Genomic DNA, 14,583 nt, shown 5'->3' with positions numbered 1-14,583 from the left:
TTCGTGGAAAGCCCTCCAGAAGATAATTTCTGCTCGCAATGTAAGAAGATACTTAAAGAACCGATGCTAACAGAATGTTGTGGAGCACACCTTTGTAAAGTATGTGCAGAGCCAAATATTCAAAATAACAAGCTCTTGACATGTCCTGCATGTGAGCAGACATCTGTAGCATGCATTCTTGATAGACCGAAATGGAAAAAAATTCTTGACCTCAAAGTGATATGCCCAATGCATGTGAAGGGGTGCCAGTGGACGGGAGATATCAAAAATTGCCACGATCACCTGATTGGTGATTGTGTACACACACACGTTGAGTGCGGTGAAGAAAGGGTGGACAATAACATTGCCGAGAAATGCCAGCTCTGTGGTGAATACGATGGTAGGCACAACCGTAAGTGCCCCAATCGCAATTTTACTTGCCCCAATGGCTGTGGAGAATGCTTCAAATTTGAACATTTTGATGAACATATGAGCATATGCTCTGAGTGTATTACACAGTGTGAATTTGAATATGCTGGATGTGATGTGGTTCTGAAACGAAAGCAAATACTCGACCATCGCCAAAAGAGTATTCAAAAGCACTCTCATCTTATTTTGACATTCATACATGGGAAACGAATGCTGAGTCGTTTTAAGTTTGAGGACTGCGAAAAAATTAATGAAACAAAATTTATGCAGCAGCTGAGAGATAAAAAAATGATAAAGAAAAATGCTAAACAGAGCAAAAGCATCGACTTTTATAAAGAAGAGATTAGCGACATAATTAACAAAACTGAAGAAATATTGAACATAAGTTTTCAATACAGAGAAAATACGGTAAAAAAAACATTGGTAAAATTACCTGGTCTGTTTTGGGAGCTTGATCCCGACACCGTTCAACTCGATTCGAAACTAGTGTCAGGTCAATTCAATGAGATATGGAAAGGACAACAGTACGGAAAATATCAAATTGCTATTAAAATGCACAAAGTAGGATCAATGACTTCATCCAAATTTCTTGGGGAAGCTTCTGTGCTAAGAGATTTTGATCACATAAATATTATCCAATTATGTGGAGTATGCACAAAGAAAGAACCTTATCTGATTGTCACTGAGTACATGATGCACGGAAATCTCGCTAACTACCTCAAAAGCAATGGCAAAGCTTTAACTCAAAAACGACAGGTTGACATTATTCGACAAGTGGCCTCTGGAATGTCTTATCTTGAGAGATTGAATTGCATACACAGGGGAATCACATCTCATGCTGTTTTAGTTTCAAACACACTACAGTTCAAAATAGGAAGCTTCTCATTAGCAAAAATATTGAAGCAAGGTGAAACGGAATATAAAGTCCCACAAGGAGAGAGAGCACCTGTCAAATGGTCTGCACCTGAAGTTCTTATCGAGAGCAAATGTACCACCAAATCAGATGTATGGTCGTTTGGAATTGTGCAATACGAAATCATCACAAAAAGAGTAGTGAAAATGTCAAATTCGAAAGCAGAAACATTCATCACGAGAGGACCAGAACTTGACCGTCCTCTGGAATGTCCTGAACACATACACCAAGTTATTCTTCAATGCATGAGCAGAGATCCCACTTCTAGACCTTCGTTCAGTGTACTCTCTGGTATCATGCATACAAAGCTCTTTGCAAGAACTAACTGAACAGGCACAAGCGTAGATCTATAATAGGCCTAGCAGATTTTGCTGAAATTTACATTTTTTAGTTACATCTATTCACCCATCTTTTTCTATCTAGTTTTCTGAATTATACACGAACGTATCTAAGTTTATGTTATATAATTTATGTACAAAATTATTATTATTCTGCAGTGAGTCAAAGTTACTCAAATTAAAGGAATTCTGGAAGCCATAATTGCATAAAGCCAGTAGAACTAACTTTCAACACTATGTAGCCTAGCCTTTGATTCGTGTGGCTGTGACAGTGTTTTTTGCTCTCTAACTCTTATTTGATAAAAGTCGGACTATGCTCAAAAGCAAAAGGCATCTAAATTGTGGCGGACAGTGCTATAGTGAAATCCGCTAAGTTAGTTGAAAGTGATATTAAGCAATTGTGACAGCCTGCAATCACTGTGGAAGCACAAACATTGAAACCCTATCTAGTAATAATAAATAGCTGCATGATATAGGGTGTTGACAGTTTGTGATCACTATGGAAACACCAACATTGAAACATAAATAAATGTTGTCACGAGTTGACAGTTTTCTATCACTATGGAAACACAATTACACAAAAACATAAACTGTAAAACCAAACAGACCATACACCTATATCAATATCGACTTAAATAATATTAGAGACAGGCAAGCATGCATGTATATAATACTTATAAAGAGTTCGATCTGCCTTCAGTGTAATAGACCGTTCAAAATGGATATAAAAAACCTGCACAGAGACATCTTACGACACAGATGGGACTTCATAGATCCTCCACAAAATGAGTATATCTGTGGACACTGCAAGGAAGTTATGAGAAGGCCAATGTTAACCGAGTGCTGTGGAAATCATTTCTGTGCATCTTGCATAGAAAAATCTTACGGAAATGAGTACGAGTGCCCCAAATGTGAACAGAATAATATCACTGCTATACTTGACAAACAAAAATGGGGGAAAATTCTTGAACTTGATGTGAAATGCCCATTTACAAATCGAGGCTGTCTTTGGACGGGAGAGCTAGGAGCACAAGGAGCTCATCTTGACTCTTCCAACGGAGATTGTGAATACCTTAGAACTGTCTGCGTAAATGGATGCGGAGAAAAACTAGAGAAAAATGAGGTGGAAGAACATTTGGAGCTTCTATGCCCATATCGACTATTCACCTGCCCTCACTGCAACGAGAAAGCTAAAAAGGAGGTGATCACTGGACAACATAAATCCGAATGTCCTCAGCTGCCCGTTGATTGCCCCAACAGCTGTGGAGAGCGTGACATTAAAAAAAATTACTTGCAACAACACTTTGTAGAATGTCCAAAAGTAGTAGTTGAGTGTGATTTCCAATGTGCTGGCTGTACAAATCAAGTAGAGCGAGGAAACTTACTTGAACATTTAAAAGAAGATGCACAGACCCACTTATCGCTTGTAACGAGATTGTTTGCCGAAGAAATTGAGAAAAAAGATGAAGAAATTGCACAATTGGTGGAAAAACAAGAACTCAATTTAAAAAGATTAAGGGAGTTGCACACACATCAGCTCAAGAATAAAGATAGAACAATACAGGAGTTGAAGGATCAATCAGAAAAACATTTTAAGGATTACAAGAAACTCATTGAAGAACGACTAGAGAAGATAACAAACAATTTTATGGCTAGATTGAAGGATCTGGAAAGTAACTCTAAAAAATTGGATGATGTGCCTGTTCAACAAGGTACAAATCTATTACTGACTTCAATACTTCATAGCAAAAGCACAAGAGAAATTTGGAAAGGCACATATAACGACAAGGAAGTTATAATTAAAAAGGAACACTTGTCAACTGGTTCTACTAAACACATTTTGGTAGAGGCAGATATTCTGAAGAACCTTAAGCATGAAAATATTGTTCAACTGTACAATTTATTTGTAACGGAAGAAACAGTATGCATGATTTTGGAGCTGGTACCAAATGGAAATCTGCAAAACTACGTGAAAACAAACCCTCTCTTACTGCACCAGCATGTATTGATATGCAAGCAAGTAGCACTTGGGCTTGACTATCTCCAGCAAAAACTATGTATCCATAGAAAAATACGAGCTGCAAATGTACTCGTAGGTGAAAATGTAACGTGTAAGCTTAACGATTTCGGTTCAGCAGTAAAACTTGATGATTATGAGCAAACTGTCAGTACTCAAGGTTTTAGGGCCCCAATAAAATGGTGTGCTCCAGAAACATTTGTTAAACAGCACCAATCCTTGAAATCAGATGTATGGTCATACGGAATGTTAATTTGGGAAGTCATAACAGGCAAAGAGCCATTTTCAGACAGTACAAACGATTTCGCCATACAGAGAATAAAAACAGGATTCCTGATGCCTCGACCTGAAAATTGCCCAGAGACATTCTATGACATCATGCTGGGTTGCTGGAAACAAGAACCCCTAACAAGGCCAACATTTGAAGCAGTGGCTGACTTACTCGATCATGTCAGAGACCCACACAAATACGCACTAGTAGAGTAACTATTGTAGTTTTTGCTTATGTATGCTATAATTATATATAAACAGTATATAAACAGTAAATGTGAATACTTATTTAACATGTAGGGATGCATTTAGAGGGGGGAGGGGCAAAGTGGATAGTATTACGACAATGAAGGGATGGACACAGTCATGAATTAGTGTGACTCGTCTAAATTTGCTCAGTTATAGATAACTGGTAATCTATTCAAAACTCAAAGCTAGCTTCTCATTTGGGGGGGGGGGGGAGTGCCAGTGTATAGCTTTTGTGACCAGCAAGTAAATCAAACCTATATATAGAAATATCTACAGAATGCATTGTTCAGTTTGGTAACTAGGTAATTATATGCTCAAATTTTACAGGCCATCAAAGCTAGCTCCAAAAACAGCACCCCCTATAACGAGGGCAAAATCTGGGCGGACCAAATCTTTCAGGAAGCATGGATTTATATTATTTAGAACGCACCTAGCGAATATTATAAGTGTTTTAACTCGAGTGCACCACGTTAACCTTGAGTCCATCCGAGTGCACCAGCATTAAAATACGCAATTTTGGCTATAGGTGTGTTCTAAAGAATTTAGTGCTGTTATGTGATCTCTATAGCCTTGCGTACAGCTTGACCTGTTAAACCACTTTTCTACCTGTTCCTTTAATGTCTCAATCATAGCTTCGAATAGCCGCTGTATTCAATATTGGCACACAATTCTGTCTGTATATATAGATCTACTGATATATATACGTACTGACACTACGGCCTGGCAGGTCAGACCAGCTCAGATAAAAACTTCTGAGGCCACACAGGCACGCTTACAACAGGTCAGAGTAGCTTACTAGGATTGTTTACACTGACAGTATAGCCTTTGTAATTTGTTCTAATTTGGGTCCAGCAAAAAGTTATAATATCTCCTTGCTTAGTTTGTACAGCCAGCTCTTTCATGCTGAACTTTCACTCATAGATAATTATGTTTCACTCTAAGTCAACTTGATGTTACACCATGCACAGTCAAAGACCACAACAACCCTACACCATGCACTCAGAATAATTGTCACGGGTATACATCTGGCACATGCAGCGAAGTCGTATCTACATCAGACTACTCGGTTATTCACAATCACGATAAACAATAATAATAATAATACTAATTTCATAAATAAATAAACAATATAGACTACTTAAAATTACGACATTGTATAGGTACAATGATTAGGCTAATCACTGTACAACAAATACAAAATTGCTCGCTCGCCCTAAACATGCTCTGCATACTCCTAAATTAATGTGCCTATTTTTACTTAATTATTTACAAGATATATGTATGTACGTCATACCTTTGTTTTGACAACTGTACACTGTATAAGTATTCCTTACATGTTCTGGCTGTTACATTTTGCTACTTGTTTTCGTTACCAAATCACGTCCACCCTTTGTCCAGATGAGGCCACAGCTACAGGTGGTGACATAACTCTCAAGACTGTCAAAGATGCTACTTGGGATGCTCGTGCAAAGTGGTACCACCTGGCCATTAACTTGGATGTGGACAGTGGAACTATTGATGTAAGTATTGCATGCATGCATGCTTGGGTTGTGTGAAGTAGTATATCCAAATCAACTGTATTAATTTGTTATAGACTGTGTTAGGTGAATTGATCGGGGGGGGGGGGGGGGGGGGGTAACCTAACATGCAGTCATTATAAATATTAATTATAGATAATCGCTCTAATCTTGTATTAGTATATCAATCCTATAATCTTCTATACTCGCTTTTTATACAGAGTATCAGAGAGACTAACTACAATAACACAGAGAAGTGTTTTGTTGCAATGCTGGAGGCATGGTTCAAGAAAGGATCTCCGAGCTGGTCAGACATGGTGGAGGCTTTGAGAGGCCGTGGGGTGGAGGGAGGGGCCCTAGCTAACAATATCGAGAGGAAATTTATTAACACTTCTACTAAACTTGTCCATTATAATTTTTATTTTGTTGATTGTCATCATCCATACATGTATATTTTTATATGCAAAATCGAAGAGATGAACAGAGATCGATATCGATGAATTATAAAGTCATAATTATTGTAGGGTCCATGGTATATAGTGTTTGATGATGGTGAAATGGTCCATAAAAGTGCCATCCTGCATGTAGAAACGAGAAAGGGAAAGTGAAGCGTAGGCAAAATACACATATCATATAGTCGTATATTATTGGTCTACAATGCTAGTTGTGTGGTTACTAGTACAGTGCAGCTGCATTTGGATTAGGTTGGTTGACTGAAGTTGAAACATGACTAGATCTATACATACACTGTACATTAATCAATCCTTTGTTAATGCAATTATAGTGGTCATTGCATAAACTAACAGTCAATCCACTTGAAATCCTTTGTAATCTTTGCAGACACATAATTATATGCGACCCAAAAAAGACAAAAAAACGTAACATGAGTCAAACATGCAGTATCACTATAATTATATCTACTAATTTTGATTCATTCATGACCTAGAGTTAAGGTCCAGCACTGCAAAAAAACAAACAAAGGCTGCATGCAAGACACATCATGCAGTATATGACACACCCACAATGCATACACACAAGTGCTATCTATATACCGTATAATAATATAGTGGGACGGTATATATAAACTTTTGCGGAATGACCGTTAAAAAGGTTTTCGCGGATTATTTTAATTTTTGCATAATAGCAGCCTTTCTGCAGCATGCATTGATGCGATATTAAATTCGTGGGTATAAATGTTCGCGGTACATGTTTAATAGCAAAAACCGCAAACATTTATACCCTCGAAATATACACGCTTTATAAATGGGTTAGGGTTAGGGTTATAGGGATAGCTCCTTCATGCATTATATTATCATGCAAATGAAGATTCTTATAGCAAGTATATACTTTGTTTCTGACGCAACAAATCACTTAGATGATATTATTATAACACAAATCACAGCAATTAATCTACCAACAATAACACAACAGTGCATGTGTTGGGCCCGGGGGGGGGGGGTTAAGGTTCTCTATATAATCGCTGTTTTCCTTGTGTTATGCAGATCTGTGTTGTTTTTTTCTTTTGCAGACACATTTACAACAAGTGATAGAACTCAGAAAGGAATTGGCATGAAACTTAAATGAAGAATGGACAAACGTCGGAAGACAGACTCCCCACCCAAACCAAATAAAGACCAAGAGCCTGGCACACAAAAAGGAAAGAGAAGCGAACAATCCGAGACTAGAGGAACGGTCAGATTTGTGTAGGCGATGGACATGCAGAGAACTGAAGGAACTGCTAAAACTGGTGGTGAGTATTAGCAGGATGTTTACGTTTCTTACAGTGATTCTTTTTCCAATAATGTTGTGCACTCATTCCTGCACATGTGTAGATCGTGTTTAGTTTTAACGATTGTTATAAAACTGCAGTATTATACACTTCTATATCAATGTTTACAATAGAGTTTAAGTGCACGTAAAATCTATATGCATAGTGTATACATAGCTTCAGTTTTACTTTCAGTATTGATTAACAATAAATAGTAGATGCACATATTAGCTGAAGCATGTTAGTTGATCAAGGCACACTTGATAAGTAACTATAATTATAATAAATATCAGCATGACATATATAGATTCAGTCAAACACTTTGATATCCATGAATGTCAACTGCTCTTCGTGGAAAGCCTTTCAGAAGATAATTTCTGCTCGCAATGTAAGAAGATACTTAAAGAACCGATGCTAACAGAATGTTGTGGAGCACACCTTTGTAAAGTATGTGCAGAGCCAAATATTCAAAATAACAAGCTCTTGACATGTCCTGCATGTGAGCAGACATCTGTAGCATGCATTCTTGACAGACCGAAATGGAAAAAAATTCTTGACCTCAAAGTGATATGCCCAATGCATGTGAAGGGGTGCCAGTGGACGGGAGATATCAAAAATTGCCACGATCACCTGATTGGTGATTGTGTACACACACACGTTGAGTGCGGTGAAGAAAGGATGGACAATAATATTGCCGAGAAATGCCAGCTCTGTGGTGAATACGATGGTTGGCATAACTGTATGTGCCCCAATCGCAATGTTGCTTGCCCCAATGGCTGTGGAGAGTGCTTCAAATTTGAATATTTCGATGAACATATGAGCATATGCTCTGAATGTATTACTCGGTGTGAATTTAAATATGCTGGATGTGATGTGGTTCTGAAACGAAAGCAAATACTCGACCATTGCCAAAAGAGTATTCAAAAACACGCTCATCTTGTTTCGAGATTCATACAGGAGAAACGAATGCTGAGTCGTTTTAAGTTCGAGGACTATGAAAAAATTAGTGACACAAAATTTATGCAGCAGCTGAAAGCAACACAGGATACAGGAGATAATAAAATGATAAAGAAAAATCCTGAACAAATCAAAAGCATTGACTTTTATAAAGAAGAGATTAGCGACACAATTAACAAAACAGAAGACATGCTAAACATATTTTTTCAATACAGAGAAGATACAGTAAAAAAAACATTTGCAAAATTTCCTGGTCTGTTTTGGGAGCTTGATCCCGACACCGTTCAACTCGATTCGAAACTAGTGTCAGGTCAATTCAATGAGATATGGAAAGGACAACAGTACGGAAAATATCAAATTGCTATTAAAATGCACAAAGTAGGATCAATGACTTCATCCAAATTTCTTGGGGAAGCTTCTTTGCTAAGAGATTTTGATCACATAAATATTATCCAATTATGTGGAGTATGCACAAAGAAAGAACCTTATCTGATCGTCATGCACTGAGTACATGATGCATGGAAATCTCGCTAACTACCTCAAAAGCAATGGCAAAGCTTTAACTCAAAAACGACAGGTTGACATTATTCTACAAGTGGCCACTGGAATGTCTTATCTTGAGAGATTGAATTGCATACACAGGGGGATCACATCTCGTGCTGTTTTAGTTTCAAACACACTACAGTTCAAAATAGGAAGCTTCTCATTAACAAAAATATTGAAGCAAGGTGAAACGGAATAGAGTCCCACAAGGAGAGAGAGCACCTGTCAAATGGTCTGCACCTGAAGTTCTTATCGAGAGTAAATGTACCACTAAATCAGATGTATGGTCGTTTGGAATTGTGCAATACGAAATCATCACAAAAAGAGTAGTGAAAATGTCAAATTCGAAAGCAGAAACATTCATCACGAGAGGACCAGAACTTGACCGTCCTCTGGAATGTCCTGAACACATACACCAAGTTATTCTTCAATGCATGAGCAGAGATCCCACTTCTAGACCTTCATTCAGTGTACTCTCTGGTATCATGCATACAAAGCTCTTTGCAAGAACTAACTGAACAGGCACAAGCGTAGATCTATAATAGGCCTAGCAGATTTTGCTGAAATTTACATTTTTTAGTTACATCTATTCACCCATCTTTTTCTATCTAGTTTTCTGAATTATACACGAACGTATCTAAGTTTATGTTATATAATTTATGTACAAAATTATTATTATTCTGCAGTGAGTCAAAGTTACTCAAATTAAAGGAATTCTGGAAGCCATAATTGCATAAAGCCAGTAGAACTAACTTTCAACACTATGTAGCCTAGCCTTTGATTCGTGTGGCTGTGAGAGTGTTTTTTGCTCTCTAACTCTTATTTGATAAAAGTCGGACTATGCTCAAAAGCAAAAGGCATCTAAATTGTGCCGGACAGTGCTATAGTGAAATCCGCTAAGTTAGTTGAAAGTGATATTAAGCAATTGTGACAGCCTGCAATCACTGTGGAAGCACAAACATTGAAACCCTATCTAGTAATAATAAATAGCTGCATGATATAGGGTGTTGACAGTTTGTGATCACTATGGAAACACCAACATTGAAACATAAATAAATGTTGTCACGAGTTGACAGTTTTCTATCACTATGGAAACACAATTACACAAAAACATAAACTGTAAAACCAAACAGACCATACACCTATATCAATATCGACTTAAATAATATTAGAGACAGGCAAGCATGCATGTATATAATACTTATAAAGAGTTCGATCTGCCTTCAGTGTAATAGACCGTTCAAAATGGATATAAAAAACCTGCACAGAGACATCTTACGACACAGATGGGACTTCATAGATCCTCCACAAAATGAGTATATCTGTGGACACTGCAAGGAAGTTATGAGAAGGCCAATGTTAACCGAGTGCTGTGGAAATCATTTCTGTGCATCTTGCATAGAAAAATCTTACGGAAATGAGTACGAGTGCCCCAAATGTGAACAGAATAATATCACTGCTATACTTGACAAACAAAAATGGGGGAAAATTCTTGAACTTGATGTGAAATGCCCATTTACAAATCGAGGCTGTCTTTGGACGGGAGAGCTAGGAGCACAAGGAGCTCATCTTGACTCTTCCAACGGAGATTGTGAATACCTTAGAACTGTCTGCGTAAATGGATGCGGAGAAAAACTAGAGAAAAATGAGGTGGAAGAACATTTGGAGCTTCTATGCCCATATCGACTAGTCACTTGCCCTCACTGCAATGAGAAAGATAAACAGGAGGTGATCACTGGACAACATAAATCCGAATGTCCTCAGCTGCCCGTTGATTGCCCCAACAGCTGTGGAGAGCGTGACATTAAAAAAAATTACTTGCAACAACACTTTGCAGAATGTCCAAAAGTAGTAGTTGAGTGTGATTTCCAATGTGCTGGCTGTACAAATCAAGTAGAGCGAGGACTCTTACTTGAACATTTAAAAGAAGATGCACAGACTCACTTATCCCTTGTAACAAGATTGTTTGCAGAAGAAATTGAGAAAAAAAATGAAGAAATTGCACAATTGGTGGAAAAACAAGAAATCAATCTAAAAAGATTAAGGGAGTTGCACACACATCAGCTCAAGAATAAAGATAGAACAATACAGGAGTTGAAGGATCAATCAGAAAAACATTTTAAGGATTACAAGAAACTCATTGAAGACCGACTAGAGAAGATAACAAACAATTTTATGGCTAGATTGAAGGATCTGGAAAGTAACTCTAAAAAATTGGATGATGTGCCTGTTCAACAAGGTACAAATCTATTACTGACTTCAATACTTCATAGCAAAAGCACAAGAGAAATTTGGAAAGGCACATATAACGACAAGGAAGTTATAATCAAAAAGGAACACTTGTCAACTGGTTCTACTAAACACATTTTGGTAGAGGCAGATATTCTGAAGAACCTTAAGCATGAAAATATTGTTCAACTGTACGATTTATTTGTAACGGAAGAAACAGTATGCATGATTTTGGAGTTGGTACCAAATGGAAATCTGCAAAACTACGTGAAAACACACCCTCTCTTACTGCACCAGCATGTATTGATATGCAAGCAAGTAGCACTTGGGCTTGACTATCTCCAGCAAAAACTATGTATGCACAGAAAAATACGAGCTACTAATGTACTCGTAGGTGAAAATGTAACATGTAAGCTTAACGATTTCGGTTCAGCGGTAATGCTTGATGATTATGAGCAAACTGTCAGTACTCAAGGTTTTAGGGCCCCAATAAAATGGTGTGCTCCAGAAACATTTGTTAAACAGCACCAATCCTTGAAATCAGATGTATGGTCATACGGAATGTTAATTTGGGAAGTCATAACAGGCAAAGAGCCATTTTCAGACAGTACAAACGATTTCGCCATACAGAGAATAAAAACAGGACTCCTGATGTCTCGACCTGAAAATTGCCCAGAGACATTCTATGACATCATGCTGGGTTGCTGGAAACAAGAACCCGTAACTAGGCCAACATTTGAAGCAGTGGCTGACTTACTCGATCATGTCAGAGACCCACACAAATACACACTAGTAGAGTAACTATTGTAGTTTTTGCTTAGGTATGCTATAATATATAAACAGTATATAAACAGAATACTTATTTAACATGCATGGATGCATTTAGAGGGGGGGGGGGGGGGGCAAAGTGGATAGTATTATGACAATGAAGGTATGGACACAGTCATGAATCAGTACAACTCGTATAAATTTGCTCAGTTATAGATAACTGGTAATCAATTCAAAACTCAAAGCTATAGCTTCTCATTTGGGGGGGGGGGGGAGTGCCAGTGTATATATAGCCCTTTGTGACCAGCAAGTAAATCAAACCTATATAATATAGCATTGTTCAGTTTGGTAACTAGGTAATTATATGCTTAAATTTTACAGGCCATCAAAGCTAGCTCCAAAAACAGCACCCCCTATAACGAGGGCAAAATCTGAATTTTGGGTATAGGTGTGTTCTAAAGAATTTAGTGCTGTTATGTGATCTCTATAGCCTTGCGTACAGCTTGACCTGTTAAACCACTTTTCTACCTGTTCCTTCAATGTCTCAATCGTAGCTTCGAATAGATCTAGTCAATATTGGCACACAATTCTGTCTGTATAGATCTACTGATATAGATCTATATACGTACTGACACTACGGCCTTGCAGGTCAGACCAGCTCAGATAGAAACTTCTGAGGCCACACAGGCACGCTTACAACAGGTCAGAGTAGCTTACTTTATATCACTGACAGTATAGGTTTGTAATTTGGGTCCAGCAAAAAGTTATAATATCTCCTTGCTTAGTTTGTATACAGCCAGCTCTTTCATGCTGAACTTTCACTCATAGATAATTATGTTTCACTCTAAGTCAACTTGATGTTACACCATGCACAGTCAAAGACCACAACAACCCTACACCATGCACTCAGAATAATTGTCACGGGTATATACCTGGCACAGCAAAGTCGTATCTACATCAGACTACTCTCACAATCACGATAAACAATAATAATAATGTCATAAATAAATAAACAATATAGACTACTTAAAAGTATGACATTGTCTAGGTACAATGATTAGGCTAATCACTGTACAACAAATACAAAATTGCTTGCTCGCCCCAAACATGCTCTGCATGCTCCTAGTTATATGCAAATTAATGTGCCTATTTTTTACTTAATTATTTACAAGATATATGTATGTACGTCATACCTTTGTTTTGACAACTGTACACTGTATAAGTATTCCTTACATGTTCTGGCTGTTACATTTTGCTACTTGTTTTCGTTACCAAATCACGTCCACCCTTTGTCCAGGTGAGGCCACAGCTACAGGTGGTGACATAACTCTCAAGACTGTCAAAGATGCTACTTGGGATGCTCGTGCAAAGTGGTACCACCTGGCCATTAACTTGGATGTGGACAGTGGAACTATTGATGTAAGTATTGCATGCATGCATGCTTGGGTTGTGTGAAGTAGTATATCCAAATCAACTGTATTAATTTGTTATAGACTGTGTTAGGTGAATTGATCGGGGGGGGGGGGGGTAACCTAACATGCAGTCATTATAAATATTAATTATAGATAATCGCTCTAATCTTGTATTAGTATCAATTCTATAATCTTCTATACTCGCTTTTTATACAGAGTATCAGAGAGACTAACTACAATAACACAGAGAAGTGTTTTTTTGCAATGCTGGAGGCGTGGTTCAAGAAGGGATCTCCGAGCTGGTCAGACATGGTGGAGGCTTTGAGGGGCCATGGGGTGGAGGGAGGGGCCCTAGCCAACAATATCGAGACGACATTTATTAACACTTATACTAGTTAGTGAACAAACTTCAACAATAATTATAAACTTGTCCATTATAATTTTTATTTTGCTGATTGTCATCATCATACATGTATATATAATTTTTTTTTTAATATGCAAAATCGAAGAGATGAACAGAGATCGATTCGATGAATTATAAAGTCATATTGTAGGGTCCATGGTATATAGTGTTTGATGATGGTGAACTGGTCCATAAAAGTGCCATCCTGCATGAATGTAGAAACGAGAAAGGGAAAGTGAAGATAGGCAAAATACACATATCATATAGTCGTATATTATTGGTCTACAATGCTAGTTGTGTGGTTACTGGTACAGTGCAGCTGCAATTGGATTAGGTTGGTTGACACATGACTATAACACACACTGTACATTGTGTTTCCTTTGTTAATGCAATTACAGTGGTCATTGCATAAACTAACAGTCAATCCACTTGAAGTCCTTTGTAATGCTTGCAGACACATAATTATATGCGACCCAAAAAAGAAAAAGAAAAAACGTAACATGAGTCAAACATGCAGTATCACTATATATCTACTCATTTTGATTCATTCATCATAAACACCATGAACTAGAGTTAAGGTCCAGCACTGCAAAAAAACAAACAAACAAAGGCTGCAAGACACATCATGCAGTATACGACACACCCACAACGCATACACACAAGTGCTATCTATATACCGTATATATATAATTTTAATATAGCAGGTATATTTCGACGGTATATATAAACTTTCGCGGAATGACCGTTAAAAAGGTTTTTGCGGATTATTTTAATTTTCGCATAATAGCATG

At 37.6% G+C, this 14,583-nt stretch overlaps 2 protein-coding genes and 1 pseudogene across 2 annotated transcripts; all 3 read left to right on the top strand.

Moving 5' to 3' along the window:
* Positions 1–2,295: 2,295 nt before the first annotated feature.
* Positions 2,296–4,183, top strand: LOC135349090 (TNF receptor-associated factor 3-like). Its single transcript, XM_064547572.1, has one exon. It carries the CDS (start codon positions 2,321–2,323, stop codon positions 4,160–4,162), a length of 1,842 nt encoding a protein of 613 aa, XP_064403642.1. The 5' UTR covers positions 2,296–2,320; the 3' UTR covers positions 4,163–4,183.
* Positions 4,184–7,692: 3,509 nt separating this feature from the next.
* LOC135349104 (tyrosine-protein kinase-like) lies at positions 7,693–9,700 on the top strand (annotated as a pseudogene).
* Positions 9,701–10,143: 443 nt separating this feature from the next.
* LOC135349089 (TNF receptor-associated factor 3-like) lies at positions 10,144–12,072 on the top strand. Its single transcript, XM_064547571.1, has one exon. The coding sequence runs from the start codon at positions 10,169–10,171 to the stop codon at positions 12,008–12,010; it is 1,842 nt and encodes a 613-aa protein (XP_064403641.1). The 5' UTR covers positions 10,144–10,168; the 3' UTR covers positions 12,011–12,072.
* The last annotated feature ends 2,511 nt before the right edge of the window (positions 12,073–14,583 follow it).

The sequence above is a fragment of the Halichondria panicea genome, chromosome 15 (assembly GCF_963675165.1).
Source record: "Halichondria panicea chromosome 15, odHalPani1.1, whole genome shotgun sequence".
Taxonomy (NCBI): Eukaryota; Metazoa; Porifera; class Demospongiae; order Suberitida; family Halichondriidae; genus Halichondria; species Halichondria panicea.
This window is presented reverse-complemented; position numbering and strand designations above follow the sequence as displayed.

Excerpts from the sequence above, each read along its gene's own strand:
- LOC135349090 (XM_064547572.1), top strand. The coding sequence starts at position 2,321 with ATGTATATAATACTTATAAAGAGTTCGATCTGCCTTCAGTGTAATAGA.
- LOC135349089 (XM_064547571.1), top strand. The coding sequence starts at position 10,169 with ATGTATATAATACTTATAAAGAGTTCGATCTGCCTTCAGTGTAATAGA.